Raw genomic sequence first — 16,894 nt, forward strand, 5'->3', positions numbered from 1 at the left:
TGCCCATCTCTACAGACCTCGCTGTCCAAATAGTAGTGCTTTGTGAACATCGGAAGTGATGTCCAAATAGCAATCTGACAGATGTCTGGAACAGACATTCCATGTACCAATATTGCAGTGGTTGCAGTTTTGGCTCTGGTGGAATAAGCCCACACACTTTATGATGGCTGCTTTTTAGCTAGCAGATTCTAATGCACAGAACTATCCATCAAGAGCCAGTCCTTATCTGAACTGTCTTACCCTTCCTCACTCTAACGAATCTAAACAAAGAGCTGATCGCCCACACACTGATACTTGCTACGATCATTATAAAAGCTAAGGACTTTTTTAGGATCTAGATGATAAAGTCTCACTTCCTCCTTATAGGAGTAAGGTGTAGTAAAGAATGCAGGAAAGATGATGTTTTGTCCGGCATCTAAAGGAGTGACATTTTTAGAAGACAAGAAGCCAGAATCCTCAACATCAGCTTGCCGAGAAAGAATGTTGTATGGTTGGTTGACAGAGAGGGCCTGAATCTCACTCACATGCCAAACTGATGGTATGGTGATATGGAAGACTGTCTTGAGAGTGAAAAGCCACAATGGACAGTTATGCAGAGGTTCAAATGGAATAAACTTACGGAATGTGACAGGTCCCAAAGGGCCATCATAAAAGGTGTAGGTGGAAACAAATGCTGCAAACTTAAAACATAAATTAAAACAATCAAGACAGGTGATTTAATTAAGAAGGGCTAGTCTGGCAATCTCAAAAAAGTCAAAAGAGCAGACCCACATAGTGATGGTGTTGTATGTTAGCCCCTATATCAGCCTCCCTGATGTGAAGCTGGGCCTTTGTTCTCCACCTTACTCAAAGGCCCTCCCCAACCTAGAAATGATGAATCCATCACCACTGTCAGCGCTGGGTCGATAAAGAGAGGAGTCTGCTTCTGACCCAATCGCCGTCCAACAACCACCATTGCAGGGCTCTTGAAGTTTCCTCTGAAATTGGGACTCGATTGGACAGATCTCCCTGGTGCTGCACCCACTGGGACTTCAGATCCCACTGCAGAGGCCACATCTGCCTTTTGGCATGCTTTACCAGCAGGATGCAGAAGCTCAGTAGCCCCAGCAGCCTCAGAATCATTTGCACTAAGATCCAGGGTAGAGGCTGAAACAGTGAGATCATAGCTCGAATGTCTTGGAGCCAAAAATGCACCACTTCCAACAGAATAGTTCCAATAAATAGGAGTGCCAAGTGACTTCCGCACACTGATAGGAAAGTCTAAAAATGCTAGGAGGTTTGCCCCTGTCTAGATGTGGGTGATGACTGCCTGTTGCTGGGGTAGGGAAAGACTGAGACCCCCTAACCTCCTAAGATGCGCTGTGACCATTGCCCTCAGTTTTGGGAACCTGCGGAAGGCACAGGAAAACTGAAAATGCTCCTGTCTCACCGTTAACTGCAGATAGAGTCTGTTGGCCTGTAGGATTGGGATGGGAAAGTGGAAATAAGCATCCTTCAGGTCCAAGACTATCATCCAGTCTCGAGGGTAGAGGGCAGAGGGCAGAGAAGATCTGGGCCAGGGTGAGCATCATGAATTTGTCTTTTCGCAGAAAGGCATTGAGAGGACGCAGGGCTATAATGGGATGGAGACCTCCGTCCTTCCTCTGCACCAGAAAATAGCAGGAGTAGCAACCAGTCCCATTTTTTTAAGCCGGGACCCTCTCTTCAGTTTCTTTGGCTAAAAATGCCCGCACTTCCCATTGTTAAACACACAGTCAGACAACTTCAGAGTGGCGGAAGGTGCGGTGCGGTGGGGTGTAATGGAACTTTGGGGAGTAGCCCCCATAGAGTAATCGCAGCACCATTTTTCTGATGCAATCCGTTGCCACTCTTGGGAGAAAAGTCCAGATCCTGCCTTCAACAGGGTGGCTGTGTGTCTGGAAACACACACTAAAGAGGTTTTGCAGCTGAGGCACCTGAAGGAGTAAGGATAGGGCTGCACATCGGACCTGCTGTGCATGCAGTCTGTGTCATCCACGGCCTCAGCCACAAAATGGCTGTGGAACCTGCTGACCAGTTGCATGGGCTAGCATTGGTCGCCCGTAGCATTGCCACGGAGGGGGTGAAACTATTGGTGGAACTGTCGCATTGGAGCAGACAGGCCCAAGAGGCAGGCTAAGACTCCGCTAACTTTAAAGCCCTCGAGGGCCCAAATCTGCTTTTTTGCTAAAAAGGCAAGCGCCATGGAAGTGACTGAAGATTTGGCACCTCCAGAAAAGTCCATAGTACTCATCCAGGCATGTTGTTTGAATGAAGCAATGGTGCCTATTGCATGGTCTCGGCACTCCGAGGTCTTCAGCCCACATCTAATGTCAAGTTTTGCTGCATAGCACCATCTTTGATGGTCTGAGTGAGAAGGGCGGAAGGTCTCGGAAACAGCAGGCAACACCTGGGCCACCTGGGCAGAGTCCCAAAGTGTGTGTGAGTAGTAGCTAAGCAAACAGCTGGAGTTGTCCAAGCGCAGGGCAAGGCTAGCAGATGAGAACATGCACTTGCCAAAGAATTTGAGGCGCTTAGATTCACGGTCTGGTGGAGTGGTGGGAAAAGCATTCAGGTTTATCATGCTGGTGGATGCCTGAACCACCAGACTGTCTGGAGTTGGACAGAAAAGGAGGCACCTTCCTCAGTGGCAGGCCCGGAGGGTGAGATCAAGCCAGAGTATTGAGAAGTGTCCAGACCACTCGAAGACGAGTTTGGATCGGAGTTGGAGAGCACAATTAGTTGTGCCTTTTCCGCCAGCCCAGGCATCCGCGTTGATTAATGGGGATCCAGGTCAGGGCCTGATGCTGGGACCAAAGTCGTCACCAAAGACGATATAGAACTTGTAGCTGGTTCGGAGGTTTTAACTGGGGCGAAGGGCGACCCGCCGATGGGATTCTAATTGGAGGTCCTTGCGGTTCCTTGAGGAGAGAAGGCGCAACCAAGAGAGTCTGTAGGGTGCCAAAGAGACGCAGCATTGTTTCGAGTAATGCCTCCATATGCTGAAGTGTCACGAATGGCAGCAGAAATTCAGGCTGCCTGAGGGCAAGAGTTGGAATCGGCTCTGAAAGATATTGAGTACGAAAGCGAAATGGAGAGGCATGTTTATGCTCTCGCACATTCTCAGGAGTTCAAGAGTGGTGGGTAGGGTCCAAGTCCCACTTGGACTTCTTGTGCTTCTTCTTTGGCTTACTCGATGACTTTGCTCAGTATGAAGATCTGCTGCAGGAACGACTTAAGGAGCAAGAGCGTGACCTTCCTCTCAACCTCAACTGGTCACATCTTGGAGTCCTTTGGTGTTTGGCTATGTAAAGATTCGCCTTATAGGCTTATTTGACCTTCCTGTTCATACAGGAGCACTCACCGCAGGCCTTGGGGCCATATTTCAACCCCAAGCATCAAAGACATAACTGATGGGGATTTGTCACAGACATTTGCTTGCAACAGTGCCTACAAGGCTTAAACCCTGTAGTTTTAGGGGGTGACACTCACTTGCACACTAGTATCGTTTTTGGATAGAATTGTCTCGATCAGAGACGAGTGGTAGTGCCGGATCCACGTCTGGTGGGGGAGACGAAAGGAAATTACGTCAGCGTGCAAGGCTCATGCTTTATTGCAGCACCACAAATCACCTCCAGATTGGAATGATGTTAGCACGGAGCTACACAATGCCACCTGGTTGGCGCGCAGGGGTACTACTGAAAAGTACCCAGATCCAGTTTGCCGCCTGGGAATATTTAAAAGGTGAGGAATCTGCAGTTAGAAGTATCTATCTGAAAACCTAATTAGTGGCAAAAAAATCCAGTAAACACAAGAATTGAGCGATAATACTTATGCAATAAATTGTGGAGATAAAGGAATTAAAAAGCTCAAAGACAGTGGTCCCTATAGGGGCTGAATTCTGGGCATGGCCTGACCATGCATGTGCATACTCTTCTTTTTTAAGACTGTATTGTCTGCTAGGCAAAATTTACTTTTCTGTGGCATGCAGACCTGGACATCCCATGAGTACGGAAGAAATGGGACTGGATGCACCCATGTAACTTACTATGGAGCTCACTCTATGCCCTGTGCGAATCCCTATTTGAAAGCATAGGTGGTGTGCTGTGTACCCAGAGGATCTGTACCTGCAAAATAATGTCAGACACTTTTGACAAACGTGTGGGCAAATACCGGGCATTATGATTTTGAACACTTCTATTGGACAAATACACTCAATAAACGTGATCCTCTATTCGGAGATACGAAACTCATAGTGGTGTGGTGATTGCACAACCGCTAAATACCGCACTCTGCTGTTTTGCAAATTGCAGTTGTGGTCTTAATAAAATGAACAAGCAGGCAGGACTATGCATCTTTGAATGATGAGCGAATTAAAATTTCAAAATATAAAGAAACACTCCACCTTGGAAGGAACTCTTCATGATTCGCCAGCTCCATGGAACTCACAATATCGACAGCATCAATGTAAAGCTAAAAAGCAAAGGATAGTTAATGAATTGCCAGTATTCAAAATAGTTTCTTTTTAGTTCAGATTCCAAAAAGAGATATAGTGAACTACAGATCCAAAACATGAAAATTCAGATTTTGATTGATTTTTACTTCAACATGTTGCACAAATTATTGGGGAAAAATCAATCAAACACAACAGTCATTTTCAATAATTAATGCATTCAAAGTTTTCTGGACATTAAAAAAAAAAACAATTACCATTTAGGAAAGCCAAAGACAGTCCTACTCACCCACTGCTGCACTGGCGAGAATTTTCCAGTCACAGCTTTTAAGACTTCTTGACTGCTAATTCCTCCCACAGCTGCCGCCAGAGGCGCAAGAAATCCCTTGGCCGTCCAGGATAGCCATTTCACAATGCTCTCATCAACTTGTGGCTGTACAATAAAGAATTCATTTTTCACAAGGAGGGAAAATCTAAAATTATTACTGGTACTGTGACTAAAATACACAAAACGATTAGAGTTATATACAATTCCTAAAAATATTTTTCGGATGACATTGTGCTGCACTTTCTCAGAGTACATATCTGACAGGGTATGATACAAACTGAATATATATGTTTAAGTATATCATTATAATACCCACACAATATATAGGGTAGCACTGTTGAAGAAGAAATGTGAGAAAAGAAAAAGAACGGGGGCACAACGGAGTTGTGGACGAAAACCCTCACTCACCCGAGGGTGACATGCTTCATCATAGGGTTCCTCCAACACACGGGGACCGCAAGGTACCCAGTGTGGGCTACAACTTACCCAAGAGGAAAGGAGCAGGAGTGCAAAGCACGTATTGGATCTACCAACTCAATAGGGCAAGGAGGGGCAGAGTGCAAATAATAGGTGAACAGTGTATTAAAACTACCTACGTATGGGCAACAAGTATGACATTACACATACAGTTTAGCCCCTGTATGGGTATATTTCTGAAGTCAACTTGCAAATGTAGTGGACCCAGGCAATCAAGTACATTAGCCAGGAGATGCATATTGTTTCAGACTGATCAAATAAACTCAATAAAATATAAGGATACACCGAAAAGTGGTATTACACATTTTAACATCCCAACTTGTGGCATTTCCCACCAAGAACAAGATCACCTAATACCAAAGTCTAGCAGTAGGGACGGAGAGTTGAATTTATCGGCAGAGCATACAACTCAAACAGACAACTTTAATTTCTTTTTTTTTTGTTTAAATATTTTTTATTGTAACAACTTTAATTTCTGGTAACTAACTCAAGCAGACCACTTCTATTTCTCGTAACTAAATAGTTATTTTATTCAATCACAATCTATCATGGATCAAGTACTTTATATATATAAAGCGTAGAGGGAAGAGGCAAGTAAATTTACTACTTCACCAAGCTGGGCTTCAGCTTCAGAATTTGTGTGAATGATCAATTAACATAGGTGCGGAGAATGGACCAGAATTACAGTGCAAGAGACTTATTAGAAGTCTGGATGTGAACGTAATGAGCCTTATGACCTGCAGTGATGAGCTAAACTAATGAAGGAAAAGTTACTCAACTGTAAACCTAGTTCTCTTCCATGTGAATCCTCATCATAATCACAATCACTTGATAGTCCTACAGACACAAGGGATCCTGAAGCACCAAAATTAGATATACTTAAATATGCAAATATGTACAGTTGTACAATGCCTTTCTGTAGAGTGAAGTGCCACAACAATAAAAAGAAAAGGAAAACAAACAGCTATGAGTAGCATTTTTTAAATCTGGACATCATTAAATACAGAAAATAGCATTACATTCCGAGAAATGTATAAGAGAAGAAAATAATGTTTTTGAGGAGCTAGAGGACATAGAGCATCCTTTAAAAACATAGAAAAGAACAGTGGGTCTCGATGCGAAGCAAGATGGCGGCTTCCTAAGCCACTTTTGAACCATCTCATGCAGGGCGTGAAAGAAATAGTGGAGGGAAGGCTTCTCAGAGACATTGAGGAGCAGAGGATAATGTGCCCCAAATCCCTGAACATGATGTGGCTATTCCTGGGCACTCTGAGGTCGAGATCCCTGTGTAATCAGAATGATCTCCAGAGCCACATGGGCAAGAAGAAGATGGCTTCGAAAGTGGTAGTGGTGAAGTTGGGAATGATTTCCTAGGAGACAAGGATTTACCGGCGTCTACGACAAGACACCCGAGGCCACTGCCACAGGGGGTAGAAGGTATGGCAGCACAGTTGCAGGAGTGGGCCTTCCCTGATGCAGGAGAGAGAGATCTGCCACTGGGCCACGCTGACGTGGATGTGGTTCCAAGGTTTGAGATGGTGGCTGCGGCTCGGAAACCCGTCCCAATATGACAAAACCCACCTCGGGGTGGGTGCTTCTTCGGGGCGCATGAACGTAGGGATGTCTCCTTATAAATGCTCGACCCCACTGGTCGACATTCTAGCACACCTAAGTGGGTACTTCTGCAGCCTTGAGGGTAATAAGCCACATTTGAATGTCTGACAGCAGAAGGAGCAATCCATGTGGCGAAGAACACTGGGATTTGGAGGAGAAGTGCTCACCAAAGGCAAAGGGGGTCCAGGGTCAGAAGAAGCCCCCAATACTCTATTTCCTACACTCCTGTTCACCTGTAAGGCTAAGGCAAGCAAGTAACGGATGACCAAAGTTTAAGTGTAAGGGGCAAATTAGCTGAATCTATACGGATGAGTAGGAAATAATAGGTCAATTTAGGGCTTAAAGGAGGCAAGTGGCACATACCGCCCAAAATAAATTAATCCGAAGCCAGTGGCTGCTAAGAGATATGGACATCTCTGGTGGGCTCTGCGAGTGAGTTGGAAATGTATGTCCCCCAAAGAAGCATACTCAAGGCAAAGTATCCCCCAAAAGTGAACCTCACTGAGTCCAGAACCGTAACAAGTATGGGATGAGAAGACACCCCTAATTAAGATTGATTTATTGGCTAGTCTCCTATCCTTTAAAAATTAGCTCAAAGGGGAACACAAGAACAATATCATCACTGAACTCTCTGCCTTGCTCGCAAACCTATGATGAAAAATTACCACCCTTCCGAATGATATTGATTCGACTGGGTATACAGTGGTAGAGGCGGAGAGACAAATGTACTCACTGAAGGAGAGGAATGTGGCCTTGGAAGAAAGGTGCACCACTCTGCCCATCAAAAATAAGGAGATCATCCGGGAGTTGGAGAACCTTGAAAATCGCACTAGGCGTAATAACATCTGCATACAATTCCTTAAGGAAGAGACAGAAGGAACAAGTATAGAGGCCTTTGTGAAATGTCTTTCTGGTATGTTGTTGGGGACAGTCAGAAACCAGCACGCTCAATCGAGTGCACAGGGTGGGACCCAGATCCTCTTCCAACGCATATCGTTCCCAAGACATGTTAGTGAAATTTCAGTTTTCAAACTAAAGAGAAAGACTTGAGGGCAGCACAAGAGGGAGACCGAACCAGAGATGAGGACTATGATTGTGCACTCTTCCAGGTTATTGCACCCTCCATGCTCACTGGATGCCAGCAATTACACCCCATCATCAGCTATCTCAACGACAATAACAAACTCTCCGAATGTCTCTTTCTCTTTTGCATACCATTTAAAATCTATAACAAGTCTCATCAAATATCGAATAAACAGCTGCAGATAGAATACCTGGACTTCAGTTACAGGAGAAAGAATAGACTACAGCAGGACCATCAACTGAGAGCTCGGGGAGAGAGGCCAAATGGGGCAAGCCCTGCCGACAGTGACAGAAAGAGAAGAAATCCTCCAAAAGCACAAAGGAAGGCGAATTAACCCATACCTTGACAACTATACTAGAGACCATGATCCTACAAAGAGGCAATAACCAAATGAAAAAAGGGGAAATCTGATCCTAAAGCATGTTGTCCCCTTCCTTATACATTTGAATCAATTTGAGTCAATCAGGTTTCATAAAAGAACCTAAGACACATGACAATATCAGGCCGGTTATCTATCTTATTAAAATGGCGAAGAAATTAAGTTAAGTGACACCGGTAATCACAGTTGCACTAGAAGCAGAAAAAGCATGTGGCTGGATCCATTGGCACTTGTTGAAGAAGACACTGGTGGTATAGAGATGGGGGGCCAAAGTTCATAGCGGAATTCATGGTGGGATATCGAGCACCTAGACCCAGAGTGATTCTAAATGGGGGAATTTCCAATTCTTTCCATTTAGAAAGGGGGGTCGCGAGGGCTGTCAATTCTTCTCGCTCTTGTTCGCCTTTAGCATCGAACACTTGGTCATCCACATGGAGGTGAGGAGGTTCAGATTTGGTCAGGAGGAGGAAAATGTGCTACTGACCTTGGTAGGTGCCAGCCAGGTCACTTCCCAGAATACAGAATTGCTTTAAACTATTTCAGAAATTAACTGGCGTTAAAATGAATGCACCGAATAGAAGAGTCTAAACCTAACCTTACTCCAGCAAATGGTAATAGTAATCTCTTTATTGCATGATTAATTAAAACCTATGCAATCAATTAAAACATATGTGTAAGAAACAACATCATTTGTAATACTAGAATTAATTAAATACATTTAAAATAAGCAGTGATTCCGTGAAATTAGAAGAAACATAAAAAAACTGGCATACGGTAGACCAGTAAGGTGTGTAGGGTGGGTTAAAAAGTGCAACGTTTTTCGGAGTATTAGTTCCTGAGAGATCTTTTACAATGCCAGTTCCTTTAAAATTAGTGTTAAGGATTTTACCCTAAATTACTAGGAGTCTGTAAACGGGCAACCAAGAATTCTTTGTTGACGGTTGCAGTCTGTCGTGTCATTTGCTCGCCCAGTTCGTTGTACCCCTTGTCAGGTAATTCCCATATCAGTGATGGGCTAATTCCTTGGCCCATGTTGCTGAGCAGAAAAGACACATTTTAGGAATTTTATGTCGCCGTTTCTGGCCCAAAGCCCAAGAGTGGCTGCTCAAGAATGCCAAGGTACCTTAGGGATAGACACAATTACCAGGGATAATCTCTTTTGGACAGGGGTGACATAAACTACTCAGAGGACAATGGGCCTAAACAAATGACCAGTTTGTTAGAGTGCTTCCAGGGATAGCTTTGCTATGGTACATCAGATTAAGGAACACTCCAATTTCTGTTGGGCTACTGGAGGAATTAGCTATTGAGGGGTAAAAAGGTCATTGGATGTTGCAGATTTATACAAATTCAAACTATTACCTCTCTTAACAGAAATAAGGGTGTGGGGGAGGGACTTTCGAAGGTGGGGGGATTTGTAGGTGTCTTGGTTGGGTAGAGTAAATGCTATCTAAATGAATATCCTGCCAAAACTGCTCAAATCTATTTCAGGCCTTACTGATTCTGATAGCATTAACTTTTTTCAATACCCTTAAGAGCATAACACTGTAATATATTTGGGAAATGAAGAGGCCTAGAGTGGTGTATCAAGTCTTATGCAGACACATAGAGAGAGGGTGGGTCACACCTCCAGAACTGTAAACTTACTACAGAGCAGAACAATGGACAATCCTGTCAGATGGGATCTCAAGAGAATTTGAGAAAGTATGGCTACATATGGACAGAACTTTTGCTAGTTCTTCATTGTGAGACTTAGTGTGGAAACCCCAACCAGATAGACCCCCATATGTATACCTTAGTAAACCCACACAGACAGCACTGACAGTTTGGGGTGAGATGAACAAACAGTTGAAGCTAACTCCATATCCCTCCCTCCATACCACTTTATTTGTTAATGCTACACCCACTTCAGCACTGTGGCATCAAGCGGGAAAGATTGTTGCATGCTGAGTGACATGTTTGGCAAGTACACTATGAAATCCTTTTAGAATACAAAATGAACACTGGGTACTACAGCCCCCCCATGAGGAGGTGAGCATTAGGGAACTATCATCATTAAGAAATTTGTACGTAGGCCTCTGAAGCTAAGGGAAATGCCTCTCTACTATATCAATTTTGCCAGAAACTACATTAGAGAGAAACCATCCCTATAAAGACAAATGGTACACATCGATAGGAAGAGAATTCACGGAGGCACAATGGCCACATATCTGGTGAAGCCTTAATTAAGCTACATAAAGCATTCTGGGAAAGCAAACACACTATTTATCCACCTAAGCTCTCCAAATCTGCCTCCAAATCCCTATAATACTCCATCCTGAAAAGTCATCCCGAGACCCTGATATCTGACCATCGTCTCTGCATTAACCAGGGCACTGTCATCAACGACCTCATCTTCCGTTCCAGGAAAACGTCTCGCTGGCGCAATGCCTTTTCGAGCCTCCTTGAAGTACTGGAAGTCAGGAACATCCCTCACAGTAAAAAAATCACAATCGCTCCATCTGCAACCCTGCGTGCTGAACTTACCATCACCTTATATAACAGCGGCATTATCCTAATTCAAGGGCCTCCCAAAAACCTCATCAAATTTGCAGAATTCTTCACCCTCCTTAAAAAACATGTTCACAACCCGTCTCAGTCCACGCTGCCGCCGCTCCACCTCTCTCCCAATTCGCCTAGTGTACCTTGCCTCGCACCAAACACTCCTGCCAGTGACCTCGTCACTGGGCGTCCCAGTCCTGACACCCTGTCACCAATGCATGCCAACCACTGCGCGCCCACACCACTGAACCTAGACCTTCAAGTGATACCCACTCCGTTGGCTTCCGATACTCCCCCTAGGGCCCACTTCACAATACAACCCAGCCCCACTATCACGCATCCAGCACATACATTCAGAAGCATCCCTAAACCCTCAACCTCCTGCCCGCGTAATCTTCCTGCACTCTGGGATACGGAAACTCCTTCTAGGACCCAACACAATGGTATGGAAATTTCTAATAGGGCCCAGAACTCTGGTCGAGTTAGCCCTACCACTAGGCTACACACTCAGTCAGATGAAATCTATCCCTCCCTTTCGGCCCCCTGCCCGCAAGATCTTCCCTTTCATAATGACACTGATCGTCCTAGCCCCCCTCACTCCGTCCGAATAGCTCGACTGCAACCGGCCCTCGGCCCGCCTAAACCCACCTCTAGGCTACCAGCACACACTATCAGGACCGCTCCCTCGCAACTGGCCCCCTGCCTGCAAGAACCTACCTCTCTTAGAGATATTGATAATCTTCACCCCAGAGCCACCAAATTAACACTGGGCATCCACAAGTGCATTCTGGACCTAAAGCACCTTCTTCACATCACCGAACTCTCCTTCTTCAATCTCTGGTTCTCGCAGAACGCGACCCACATCCCCATCACAAAGCCCCTCCTTCACCCACTACCACTATCCCTGAGACACCTGTGCCCCCGCTCGCAACCCTGCCACCTCTCCGAGGAGGAAATTCTTGCTCTCCTCCATATCTACAAACCCACCCCAGGCACGCTTAATCCCTCAGAACTCTCGGAGGAAGAAGTGGCTGACCTCCTCAGTGGCTACGACTCTGCCTTGACAATGCCATGCCCCTCAGACCTGAAGGAAGAACTCCCTATCGGCACGGTTGCATCCAACCCTAACAGATCTGCTACCCTCCGCATCAGAGAGGTGGTTAATAGCAACCTAGCTAGAGTTCCCATCTCTGCTTCTACCCTTGACACTCACTCCTGCCCCTCCCTAGCCGGCCTCCTAATAAACTGCCGGTCAGCTGTAAAACATGCATCTGATGTCGCCGACCTCATCCCGAAACATAAATCGGACCTAGCGATCTTCACTGAATCTTGGCTCAAGAACTCCTCATTGCCCTACCTAGACCTCTTAGTCCACCCAACTATAACATCGTAAGGATGGACAGGCATTCAAAGAAAAAAGGGGGTGGCATTGCCTGCATCTACCGCTCCAACCTCCTTGTTTCGGAACTGCCGGTGGACTCTACAGACTCCTGCGAATACCTTGCACTCTCCATCTCCAACAACACTTCACAACTGTGCAAACTTCACATCTTTTACCACCCCCCAGGCAAGAATGACACCTTTACGGACCTCCTCATGGAAATCATCACAGCCAAGGTTTCTCCAAACTCTAATGACATTTTCCTTGGCGACTTCAACTTGCATTGGAACGATCCTAAGGATCCTCAGGTCAATGCCATTAGAGACTTCTTGGCCAATCAAGCCCTTATTCCAAGCCTGCTCCCTCCCTACTCAATCGAAAGGCGCCACCCTAGACTGGATCATTGCTAAAGAATCAGCAGTCAAACTTATCTCTATTGACCCTTGTGATTGGTCTGACCACCACGCCATCCCCTTCCTCCTGCCCAGCACCCACAAGACATGGTCACCTCAACCCGTAATTCCCAAATGATGGGTTAGAGACACCAAGAACCTTGATCACGAGAAACTGGCAGCGCGTTGTGAGACTGACCTTTCTCCCCCCCCTCCCCCCCCACCCCTCCCTCAGTGCACTTCGGTCGCCAACCTAGCGGATCATTACTCCTCAACCACATCCCACATTCTCGATGACCTGGCACCACTAAAATTAAAAAGAACCCAGATCAAAGACAGAAATCCCTGGTTCAGCGGATCCATCAACAAGGAGAGGAGATCCGGCGACAGACTCAACGTAACTGGAAACAACACTCTTCAGCAGCACATCTAAAACTTCTCCGCCAGGCCAGAAATGCCTACAATAAGAAAATCCTCAACTCAAAAAAAGAATTCTTCAGAACTGAACTGGGGAACGCCAAAAATCGACCTCGCAAGCTGTTCAACTTGGTCAAACACCAATCCAACAAATTAGCGAAAACCTCCAAAGAAACACCTAAACCCCTAATAACAAGCGAGGAATTCTCTTCCTTCTTCTGCGACAAAATCTCTGTACTAGGTAATGAAGTCAAATCCGCAACTCACCACCAAAATCAAAATCTGCCAGCTCTACCTCTTCTCTCCGCGTTGTCCTCCCAAACCTCACCCAAAAAACCTAGCGCACTGGTCTAATTTTAAAATCTATGACTGTTAGACCTGGCACCTTGGCGTGAGTCTCCCTTCCACTTTTTGTCGCTGTGCCTCATGTGTTTTGCTGGTGCTAGCTGCTCAGAGCACTGTGCCACTGCCAACCAGTGCCACAGTGCAAGTGCTCCCTATTTAAAATGTATATGTTGGTTGGATTCCATGATTGGCTTATTTGGTTTACTGTCAGACCCCAGTAAAGTGCACCAGGAGTGCCAGGGCTTGTAAATACAAATGCTGCTGGTGGGCTTGCAGCACTGGTTGTGCCACCCACAGAAACGGCCTGGTAAAATGTATCTAGGGTCTGCCATTGCAGAACCTACGTGCAGTCTGGTACTGTCATGCTGACTGGGTAAGTGCACACACTTGCCAGTCCCTAAACCTTACCTTAACTTCATATCAGTCACCCCTATGGTAGGCCCAAGGCCAGGGTGCATTGTAAGCATAAGGTAGGACAAGCCCTGATGTGTGTGGCATGTCCTAATAGTGAATTACAGCCATTTTCGTTTTTCACTATTGTAAGGCTACCTGTTCTCCATAGGCCAGAATGGGCTGTCAGAATTGTTAAATTCTATGATCCTAACAGACCCAGGGAACATGGTAGAAATTCGAGTTTAGTATGCCTGAACTCAGAATAATAAAATACATGTTTTAGTAAAGTTTATTTTAATATTCTGTGTATGCAAATACCACTTTTAGAAAGTTGGTATTTGCTTGCTTGACCATTTCAGCCCGCCTCTGCTATGATGTGTATCTGCCTGTCTGGTTGTGTGAGTGACAGGGCTGGGGAAACCCAGAGGGGCAGGGCTAGGTAGCCTGGTGGTGAATAGGAAGATTGGCAGTCAAATGGGTGGGAGGAGTACACCTGGGTTCTGAATAGAGTTGTGCTCTGCTGGCTCCACCTCCTGCGGAGCGGCTGATGTCTCTGCCCTGCACCCTGAATAGAAAGGCAGAGTCATGTCAACAGAGTGCTCAAGAACTGGTTTGGCCTGGGCAAAAGCCCCTCAACCCCAGAGGAACAAAGGAATTAAGGGTATAAGTATTGAGACCCTGCTCCCAAGAAATTAGATCCTGCTTAAACAAGAAGAACCTCTGCCAGAGGAGAAGGAACTGGGAAAGCTGTAGAAGGAATAACTGTCCCTGACCTGGGGGATTGGCCTTGCTGCTGAAGGAAAGGAGAAAGACTGCTAAAGACTTTACTTCAACTTGTGCTTTGAAAAGATCTCCAAGGGCTTGAACTGAGCTTGCCTCCTGAACGAAGTCCCAGGACCAGTGGACTTCACCCCCAGCTCCCCAGAGCCTCTTTGGAAGTGCCTGCTGTTGTTGTTGGGCCTTCTGAGGGACTGCGTGTCGCAAGGAGCTGGAAGCGCGACACAAGGAAGAGAAGCGTGCCGCCGTCGGAGCCGCTGTCGTCGCATCTCGCAGAGAGTGTCGCCAATGCAGCCTCGCATCGAGCGGAAGCGTCTCGCATCATTCCGGAAGTGTCTCGCAACGCCGAAGAAGCGTGTCGCCATGGCAGCCATCGTAGCTGTCGCATTGCACCGAATCGAGAGAAGAGTCTCGCATCGAGGAGGAAGCGTGTCGCCATCGCAGCCATCGTAGTAGTCGCATTGCAACGCAACCAGAAAAGCGTCTCGCATCCACGGAGAAGCGTGCCGTCGTCGGAGCCGCTGTCGTCGCATCTCGCAGAAGGGGGGTCGCTGCTGCAGCATCGCATCGAGCGGAAGCGTCTCGCAACGTCGGAGAAAAGTGGCGCTGCCAAGGCCGCTGTCGTCGCATCTCGTCAAGGGTGACGCCGCTGTAGCTGACGCATGGAGTCGAACCTTCTCGCAACATCGGAGAAGCGTAACGCATCTGGAAGATCCCGTCTTTATTTATTTTGCACAAAGAACTTCAACGCATCTGCATCGCTGTAACACTTTCATTGCCCTGCGTGTCGCATCTAAGGTACATTGACTTAAAGTGTCGCATTTAAGAACTTAAAAGGAACTAAGCAATCTTCTACCAACTAAGCAACCGTATTGTGTATTTTGAATCGTTTAATGGTCTTGTGATAATCCTATATAAAGAATCCTTATTTTTAATATAAATACCTGTAGGGTGTCCATTTGTAGTGTTGTCACTTGGTTACTGTATGTGTTCACAAATGCTTAACCTATAACACTCTGAGATAAGCCATGTCTGCTCGCGCCAAGCTACCTAGAGGGTGAGCAAGGGGCTGTTTTAGTAGTGTAACCCCTTACCCTGACTAGAGGAAAGGTTCCCTGCTTGTCACAAGTACATACCTGTGCCACCCAGAGAACCCGGATTCTAACAATGACGAACACTCTATCTCGAAAATTCTTGCCTCCTTATACCTGAACAATCACTTCAATGATCCTCTCCCATCTAACTGCCTAGCTGCCGCCTCTCAGGCTATCATCCCTTCCTGGACCTCAATAATCAACGCCTCCCTCCCTGCTTCCGCTGAGAACTATAGATCCATATCCAACATCCCACTTCTAGCCAAAGTTCTGGAAAAATGTGTGCAACAACTGAGCCTACACATCAACAACTTTCACCTGTTAGATGACTTCCAATCTGGGTTCAGATCGGGACACAGCACAGAAACCACCCTCCTCCACATTGTAGATGACGCTCTCCAAGCCCTCGACCAAGGCAAAACCTGTCTCCTAATCCTCCTAGACCTTTCCTCTGCCTTTGACACGGTTAACCATCAATTTCTCCTTGAACGCCTCAAACTCAGGATGGGGTTGGATGGCACCGTCCTTGAATGGTGTAGATCCTTCCTCCAAAACCACTCACAGGGAGTCCTCATCAACGGTAATCTATCCGCCCCCTCTCCGGTTATGGTTGGAGTCCCCCAAGGATCAACCCTCTCCCCTACCCTCTTCAACCTTTCCCTTGAACCTCTCACCGAGGTTCTAAGTGTCGCCAATATATCCTACCTTATGTACGCCGACGATACACAAATCTACATAAAAATCTCTTCCCCTGAGGACATTTTCTCCCTGAATGAGGCCCTGAAGATGACAGTCCACTGGCTCACCGCCAACCAGCTTAAACTCAACGCAAATAAAACTGAATTTCTTCTGATCTCCCCACCCTAACCCAATCCAGACATCCAGGAATGGATCAAGAACATCACAGCACTAAACTGCCCTCCTACCATTGTTGACTCGGCGAAATCCCTTGGAATAACCCTGGATGGCAGCCTGAACCTGCATGGCCATATAAACTCGATGGCCAAAACGGCTAGATTCCACCTGAGTTACCTAAGAAACCTAAAACTCTTCCTCGATGTGTCCGACCTTAAAACGGCAGTACAGGCACTAATCATTTCCAGACTAGAATATGGATGCTCTACTCTTGCAGGGCTACCCAAGAAATCTCTGGCCCCATTGAAAGCCTGCCTCAACACCGCCGCCAGACTACTAACTGGCT

The 16,894-nt window shown here is 46.3% G+C and overlaps 1 protein-coding gene across 2 annotated transcripts in view; it reads right to left on the reverse strand.

Annotated features, from left to right (window-relative positions):
- UBA6 (ubiquitin like modifier activating enzyme 6) overlaps nt 1-16,894 on the reverse strand; it is a 658,681-nt gene that overhangs the window by 377,059 nt on the left and 264,728 nt on the right. For both annotated transcript variants that reach the window (XM_085636514.1, XM_085636515.1), the window contains 2 exons: nt 4,761-4,904; nt 4,424-4,491 (listed from right to left, as the gene is read on the reverse strand). In XM_085636514.1, coding sequence (XP_085492640.1) covers nt 4,424-4,491; nt 4,761-4,904 — 212 coding nt within the window. The remainder of the gene's footprint in view (nt 1-4,423; nt 4,492-4,760; nt 4,905-16,894) is intronic.

This window comes from Triturus cristatus, chromosome 2_1, assembly GCF_964204655.1.
Source record: "Triturus cristatus chromosome 2_1, aTriCri1.1, whole genome shotgun sequence".
NCBI lineage: Eukaryota > Metazoa > Chordata > Amphibia > Caudata > Salamandridae > Triturus > Triturus cristatus.